We start from the raw sequence: 8,719 nt of genomic DNA, 5'->3' as shown, positions 1-8,719 counted from the left end.
TACTCAGAGTATAACATCATGAACCAAAAGTGTCAAAACAAAATCTGTTCCGCTGTGGCACGTATGTGACAGAAACACATGCACACAAAGTACATCAAGAGGCTCGAACTGTGGGGGGGGACTCAGATAGTAAATCACTTCCAGGCTTAATAACAGAGGCGAGTCGTCAATCGAACACTGTCGCTGAGTCGCAGGAGGCATTGCAAGCCTTGCGCAGATTTTCCTGCAGGGCAGAGTCCTTCTGCAGTCTCCAAACTGAGATGGACGGATTTTACCGCCTCTACACCACCGGACTCTGCCTCCTTAGAGAGAAGCCCTGGGGCCCATGGCTGTCACGTGGAGGTCAGAGACTGCCTGGCCCACCAGCTGAGGAATTAATCATTAATTGAAGGGAAAATACTGTTTCTCCATACAGAGCTTTGCCCGGATTCTGAATTCTTCCTCTTTATTGCATTCAGAGGATGTGGGGGATTCAGACGAAAAACCCTTTCTTGGGCTTAACATAAATATTTTTTTCCTTTAATACACGACTAATATATGGTAGTCTTCAGCAAAACAAGAATTCAGAATTAAAGAATTGGAGTCAAGAGCTCTAAACTTTTTCAAAATGTAGCTGCATCTAGGAAGGGTGCTGAAAGATTCCAAACCTCGTACGTAACAGAATTTTCTTTTAAAAACAGCGATAAGCTGTCAGTCAATAGCTAGGACCACCTACCTGACAAAGAGCTTCCCAAGAGCTGTAAGTGTTGGAATGTGACACCAGAAATCACGATTTGTGCATAATTAATCGCATCACTTTGCCACCTACACTGAAGGGCGCAGACCAAGGGCAGTGTATGTAAATGTAGTTCCAGTGTGCAAACCCCACTAATGACCTTCGATTAATGGAGTCATTATAGTAACCCTGCCTCATTCTTGGGGGTGGGGGGGAGTTCCGAATGCACCGGTCCCTCGGGGCTTCTCTGCGGTCTGAGGGAGACCGCACAGTGTTCCTACAATTCGTGTCACTGAGTTTCCGAGAAGGCCTCCCGCGTTGCTCCAAGTTGCAAAGCTAAACCTAAACCTGTCGTGGACGTGTATGTGGGTAGGTTTCCCGCACCCCCCCCCCCTTAAATAGCTTTCCTTTATCTTAAAAGAAGGAACTCTACAAATGTGACTTCCCAAAGGCGCGCTTCTTTTCCCTTCTGCCACGGTCGCTGTCGTCCCTAACGCTAGCGACCTGTGACTTCCCGTCTGCTGTGCGGAGACAGTGGGGCTGCTGGAAGTCCTGGGGGCGGGGATAGCTAGCTCCTGGCACACCCCCGGGGCAGGGGTCCTGCCAGCTCTGGGAATTGGAATAAGGCGGGCACAATTGTACACTCAGGCCCCCTGGGCGCCCAGCGCACACTGTACTCAATTTGCCACCCCAGCTGGGCTCTCGCCCGCTCCTCCCACCCTACAGGCATTGGCTGCGAACGCGGAAGAACCGAGAGCTCATACTCACCAATGGGAGAACTCGCCTGGTATGATGGACGGGAGCCCTTCCACCAATGGCAATTCAGGGATGCCCGATTGAGCGGCCAGGGCGAGTGCACATAAAAGACGCCCCGCCCGGCTCGCGCTTCATTCTGAACCGAGCCTGGTGCCGCGCAGCCAGCTCAGCCCCCTGCGGCGGCTCCCTCCCAGTCTCTCCTCCTACGAGCAGCATGAAAGCCTTCAGTCCGGTGAGGTCCGTTAGGAAAAACAGCCTGTCGGACCACAGCTTAGGTATCTCCCGGAGCAAAACCCCGGTGGACGACCCGATGAGTCTGCTCTACAACATGAACGACTGCTACTCCAAGCTCAAGGAACTGGTGCCCAGCATCCCCCAGAACAAGAAGGTGACCAAGATGGAAATCCTGCAGCACGTCATCGATTACATCTTGGACCTGCAGATCGCCCTGGACTCGCATCCCACTATCGTCAGCCTGCATCACCAGAGACCTGGACAGAACCAGGCGTCCAGGACGCCGCTGACCACCCTGAACACGGACATCAGCATCCTGTCCTTGCAGGTGAGACTAGATTGCAAGTACCCCACTGCCCAGACGCTCCGGGTCTCCCGAGCTGTCACTCTTAAAGCCCATCGTAGAGACAGGTTCATTAACTTTATTTTTAAGAAAACTGTATATTGAGCGTCATGTGAAATCGCTACTTATAAGTTCTGTGTGGGTTGCGTCTGGATCTGCGCTGTAGCATGAACCTGTTTAATGGGACTTGTTGGCACTTTTGTGAAAGGAGGAGGGGGGCTACCTTCCTTTAAGATTACCTAATATCCTGCCTTTTATCCTCTTTCTCTCCAGGCATCTGAATTCCCTTCTGAGCTTATGTCGAATGATAGCAAAGTACTCTGTGGCTAAATAAATGGTGAGTGTTGCGGGTGCCTCCTGTGTGCGCGTTTCGGTAATGTGCTTGTGTGTCTGTTAAATGTTTGATTTGGTAAATGCATGCTTACTTCACTGTGTTACGGGTGCCGCTTGACTTACCACATAGGCATGAAGGGGCTTGTAGCTGTGGTTGCTCAGGACTACAGAACAGTTGCCTTTACAAAAACAGAAAAGAAAAAATAAATGCCAGTAACTTACTATGAAGGTGTCAGGACCAAGTGTGACTGACTTTTATGAGCCCAGTGGCGGTACATTGAGGTGCTAACCTCAGCTGTAATTAATCTTATCGCCACAAATTCCATAGTGATTCTCTTTCCCCAAAACTGTAGTCCTCTGAGATTTCTCTGGCTAGCTGAAGACGGCTACCCCGAGCCTTACCCCTGTGCTCTGGGATCCAGATTTCCCTATCTGTTAACTAAAGGGCTGTTTTCAATCAAATAATTGTTACAAGAAGCAGACTGGCGCCTGTGAGCGGGCTGTTAGAGATCCAAATAGGAGACTGGGTTTGGGAAGTTTTCCCCTGGAGTCTCTGCTATTTTCATGTTTAATTTGTGCTGCTGGGGCCGGGTATGTGTGCTGCATCTGGACGCCAGGGTTTGGTTAAATGCTCAAACTGTGGCTTCCTCGGCGCCAGGCTCGCCCGCCTCTGCCCTTAGGTTACATTCTCCTAAACTGCCTTTCTCTCCCAATCTTTTGCAGGCATTTGGGGACTTTTTTTTTTCTTTTTACTTTCTCTTTTTCTTTTGCACAAGAAGAAGTCTGCAAGATCTTTTAAGACTTTTGTTATCAGCCATTTCACCAGGAGAACACGTTGAATGGACCTTTTTAAAAAGAAAGCGGAAGGAAAACTAAGGATGATCGTCTTGCCCAGGTGTCAGTTCTCCGGCCTGGACTGTGATACCGTTATTTATGAGAGACTTTCAGTGCCCTTTCTACAGTTGGAAGGTTTTCTTTATATACTATTCCCACCATGGGGAGCGAAAACGTTAAAAAAAAAAAAATCACAAGGAATTGCCCAATGTAAGCAGACTTTGCCTTTTCACAAAGGTGGAGCGTGAATACCAGAAGGACCCAGTATTCGGTTACTTAAATGAAGTCTTCGGTCAGAAATGGCCTTCTTGACGCGAGCCTACTGAATGCTGTGTATATATTTATATATAAATATATATATATTGAGTGAACCTTGTGGACTCTTTAATTAGAGTTTTCTTGTATAGTGGCAGAAATAACCTATTTCTGCATTAAAATGTAATGACGTACTTATGCTAAACTTTTTATAAAAGTTTAGTTGTAAACTTAACCCTTTTATACAAAATAAATCAAGTGTGTTTATTGAATGTTGATTGCTTGCTTTATTTCAGACAACCAGTGCTTTGATTTTTTTTTAATGCTATGTTATAACTGAACCCAAATAAATACCAGTTCAAATTTATGTAGACTGTATTAAGATTATAATAAAATGTGTCTGACATCAATGCCGGGATTCTGAATGATTTTTGAGATGTCTTGTGTTTGCGTGGGGCACCTCCTTCTGTTCTCTCACCCCCTCTATCACATGTGTGTCCCGTGGCGGCCCAGTAGACTGAAACATTGTTGCCATTAGGAGGGATGGGGACTGGAAACTCAACACACCTAGCAGTGTGGCTCCGTGCCTGTGCATTGGGACAAGATTTTAAACGGGATTGTAGGAGAAGACTTCCCCTTGAGTTCCTAGGTGTGCAGTCTAGAAAGACACCTTTGGAGCAGAGAGAAAAGGGGCTTTGGCTGTCACTGGTCACCCCTGGGGGTTACGCTTTTAAACCTGGCCGCGCGAACTCCAGAAGACCTCCTTCCTCCTCCACCTGTGGCTCACCCAGACCTGCCTGGGCCAGCTGCTCTCCCAGTTCTGTGGCTACTAAGTGCTCTTCACCCTTGACTGCACTCTGGACCTCAAGGAACGGAGGGAAGGTGCGAGAAAAGCCCCTCCCACTCACCAAAAAAAAAAAACAAAAAAAAGGTATCACCAACATTTCCATCCAACTCAGAGCCTTGAGGACACTAATTTGAATATGCATTCAATAGGTGCTTAGATCTAGTTCCCAAGTTGCAAGTGACTTGGTTGGGAAGGGGTGGTTCTGGAAAGTGGTCCAGGGAAGACGGGCACAGACTAGAGAAAGGATGGGGCAAGAGGTACGAGTATTTGAGTCGCACCTGGTGCCACTTTCTAGGCCAAGCAGGTGTTTGGGTGGCGCCTGCTAGTCTGCCTTGGCTGCGGTGTTTCCTCTCCCCTGACACCGAATCCATCCTGGTGAATGGAGGAAGGGCAGCTTCGGTTCCGGTGGTCCCCGCCTCCTTCCTGCAGGGCGGGGTTTTCCCTAATGAATATACCCGGGATGCACGCTTTGCCCATTACACCTGGGTTGGAGACTGCTCGAGCGAGAACCCTTGGCAGCCGCCCAATATACTAGTCACCTGTTGCCTACTATAACCCCTGCATGCACACCGGGCCAACCCAGCATGGGCTCTGCCATCCCACCTACCCTCACCCTTCTGCCCCGCCGCACACGCACACGCACACAAAGCGGGAGAGAAGTATGAGAGAACAAGTTGCTGCCCCAACCCTGCCTGTCCTCAGCTTCTCGTCTGCCGGATCTCATCCTCCCCTCGGATGGCTTTGGGGATTTGACCCTGAAGTACAGTTGTGCCATCGGAACGGCAGGCCCCTTCGGAGCACCTGTAGGGTCGCTGGACAACCAGCGACACGTGAATGACTTCTAATCAGCCTCAGCCTGGGGAAAAGTGGCTCCTTTTGGAGGGGACTTCTAACTGCAGCTGGTCGCGCCGTGGAGGCCGAGCGCCACCTTCTGGCAAATATGAGGATCGCTGCTGGCCTACGGTTCTGCTGTACACAGGCATGGATGCTGGGAACCGGTGGCCAGCAGCGATATCCTGACCAAGCCTTCTGAAAATGATTGATGTCATCCCTAAAGACTCTGCCGCGGATTTCTGAGTTCGAGGCCAGCCTAGTCTACAAAGTGAGCTCTAGGACAGCCAGGGCTATACAGAGAAACCCTGTCTCAAAAAAAAAAAAAAAAAAAAAAAGACTCTGCCGCTAGCACGACGAATATATAAATCCGCTCCACCTCTTTACTGCTTACAACCTATTTGCCAATTAGCATCTTACTAGTTACGGTATCTCCTGCCTACCAGTTTGTGACTGGAAAAATGACTGCACAGTTGTTAGGTCAGAAAATTTGCCAGCATGCTTCCGCACTTCTGCCCCTAACTTTGCCTTAAGCTTTTTTTTTTCCTTTTCCTTAATTGCTTCATGCCTTTTAACCAGAGCCCCAAGTGGTACTTTATCACAGTGGTTCTCAGCCTGTGGGTCGTGACCTCTTTGGGGTTGAATGACCCTTTCATGAAGTCATATCTCAAATATCCTGCAGATCGGATATTTGCATTATGATTCACAACAGTAGCAAAATTACACTCATGAAGCAGCAACGAGAACAATTTTATGATTGGGGGTTACTACAACGTGAGGAACCGTGTAAAGGGGTTGCAAGACTGGTAAGGTTATGGACGGCAGCTTTATCGGAATGGGGTGAGAGTGAACAAAGCCTCCTTACCCCAGACCTTAATGCCAGGTTTGTTTGTTTTTTGTTTTCTTCCTCTAAATAAGATGTAGGTCTAGAGGGTTTGTGCACATTTTATCAGTTTCAAAAATTCTTTCAGCTTCTAAATTTGAGTAATTTGAGACTTTTTTAAAAAAAAAGATTTATTTATTGTATGTATGAGTGCACTGTAGCTGTCTTCAGACACACCAGAAGAGGGTATTAGATCCCATTACAGATGGTTGTGAGCCACCATGTGGTTGCTGGGAATTGAACTCAAGACCTCTGGTTGAGCAGTCAGTGCTCTTAGCTGCTGAGCCATCTCTCCAGCCTGAATTTTGAGATTTTTAAAATCCTAACATTAAGGCAATTTTAAACATTCTCATGCTTCATTTGCTGATATTTTTCACCATGTAAGTTTTAAATTTCCTTACATTGGTTTATTTATAGTGCTAGTAATCAGACCCAAGGCCTTGATAATACACGGCCGACGCATACCACTAAGCTACATCCTCAACCCTTGACCTTACTCTTTGCAGAAAGCTTTCTCTGTTCATTAACAAGCTGTGGTTTCTAAGAGAACCCTGACTGCAGCACGATGCTGGGCTTGTTTCTTTGGTCTGTGGTGACGTCTACTACAGGTTCTGCTACTGCAGTACTTTATTTTAATTTTGAGAAATAAAGAACTTTTTTTTTTTCTCTGCACTTCCCTACACTTAGAATAATAGTCACACTGGTGTCACACAGTACTGTAGGTTAGTTTGTTCCCAGTGCCCAGTGCTGTCTTAAGATCCTTAAGAGACAGGCAGATGTATATTCCTCCATAGTACAGAAGCTGGTCCATACACACTGGTGCAGTCAGTGGACAAACCACTTTAGTCTCTCCGTGCTCCCTATTGGGAAAGGGCTTCCAGGTTAGAATCTAACAGCAATGACTGTATTATTCTTGCTAGTGAAAAGCTGATATAGAAATTCTTAAATTCAATGATCCCCTGCCCCAGAACTCCTCCTCAGCCTGATTCCCCATGTATCCTTGAAAGTTCTGATCACAGCCGGGCGTGGTGGCACATGCCTTTAATCCCAGCACTCTAGAGGCAGAGGCAGGCGGATTTCTGAGTTCGAGGCCAGCCTGGTCTACAAAGTGAGTTCCAGGACAGCCAGGGCTACAGAGAAACCCTGTCTCAGAATAAATAAATAAATAAATAAATAAATAAATAAATAAATAAATAAAGTTCTTATCACTTGCTGTTAGAAAGGGGGCTGCAGGCTTGGGTGTCCTCTGGCATTAGACCTACCTGGCACTGCTATTCAAGTTATCTTGAAGCAGAATAATGGTGATGGCCTATAGAGGAACTTGGTCTGAAGTCCGAATTAAGCAGAACAATCCAACTGGTATCTAGGTGAGCCTGGAGGTTGTCCTATATAAAACGGGGAGGGGCCAGAAGACCCTGGCCTGAGATTCCAATCAGCCCTGCCTTCTGCCACCCAGGCTGCCCACAGGCTTCCAGGTGGTATAACCCCAGCCTGTGACTGCCTGAGTGATAATCCTGTAAGTAAATAACTGTCATAAATCCATTGGCTCAGCTTTATGGGATCCTTCCTCTGTCTGTGAGTCTTTACATCTCTCCAGGAAGATGAAGACATGACAGGGACCCTGTAAGCAATGGTAGCGAGATGATCAAAGAAGCCTGGAGGTGGTCACTGTGTTTAGTGAAGTGGGCCCATGAGAAAAACAGGCCAAGACTGCAGGAGGGTGGAGCTTTTCTAAGGGCACGTGCTCTCTCTCTCTCTCTCTTTCTCTCTCTCTCTCTCTCTTTCTCTCTCTCTCTCTCTTTTCTCTCTCTCTCTCTCTCTTTCTCTCTCTCTCTCTCTCTTTCTCTCTCTCTCTCTCTCTTTCTCTCTCTCTCTCTCTCTCTCTCTCTCATGCACACACACACACACACACACACACGGGCATAAACATACACAAACACATACGTATGGGGGTGGGGGGAGAGGCGAAGGGAGGAGGGAGGATGGGAGAGAAGGAGGGAGATCAGAGGCAGTAAGCAATGTGCATATACTTGGGCCAGCTCCAGGCAAGGTGACTCCTGTAAACAAACTGGGACTTTGGCCAATTAAAAACAAGATGTGGCAAACTGGGGGAGCAGATTGGATCAAACCATAAAGTAGAATGGATCTGTAGTATACCAGTAAAATAGCCCAGGTACCTGGGGTAGCCCCTCCTCGAAGAATGTGTCTGCCCTTCCCTGTAGGATAACCCCAGAGGGACCCTAGGGTGAGTACTTTGGAGTCAGGCATTTCCTGGTAGGAGAGATAAATGAGGCAGCAGTACTGGGCACTAGATCTGTGAGGTTACTGTCCTTGGAATGACCCATCAGGGGGACGTCCCCATTTACCATCTGTTGACGTTAGGCCCTGCTTCTTCTTCCCAGCCCCATGCTCCCAGAAATAAGACTCAGAGTCAAAATATATTTGCAAACACCTTGGCCATGTAGCTTGGCTCTTCTCTGACTAGATAGAATTTAAAATATCCTGTTTATTCTAGCCTGCATTGTGCCACACGGCTGGTTACCTGTGCTTAGGTACCAAGCATCTGTCTTCATCACATCTTCCCAGATGATCTCCCAGAATTCCTTCTCCTCCCAGATGCCCCAACCTTCTAGGCACATGTGCCCAATGCAGGACATGGAACAGCTCATCTGTCAATCAAGCTAAGAA

General features: G+C 47.6%; 1 protein-coding gene across 1 annotated transcript; it reads left to right on the top strand.

Annotated features, from left to right (window-relative positions):
* The first annotated feature begins 1,590 nt into the window (after positions 1-1,590).
* On the top strand, positions 1,591-3,389 carry Id2 (inhibitor of DNA binding 2). Its single transcript, XM_021179075.3, has 3 exons — positions 1,591-2,033; positions 2,322-2,385; positions 3,105-3,389. Exons 1-2 carry the CDS (start codon positions 1,686-1,688, stop codon positions 2,376-2,378), a joined length of 405 nt encoding a protein of 134 aa, XP_021034734.1. The 5' UTR covers positions 1,591-1,685; the 3' UTR covers positions 2,379-2,385; positions 3,105-3,389.
* The last annotated feature ends 5,330 nt before the right edge of the window (positions 3,390-8,719 follow it).

This window comes from Mus caroli, unplaced genomic scaffold (assembly GCF_978045245.1).
Source record: "Mus caroli unplaced genomic scaffold, Mus_caroli_1 scaffold_14, whole genome shotgun sequence".
Taxonomy (NCBI): Eukaryota; Metazoa; Chordata; class Mammalia; order Rodentia; family Muridae; genus Mus; species Mus caroli.
This window is presented reverse-complemented; position numbering and strand designations above follow the sequence as displayed.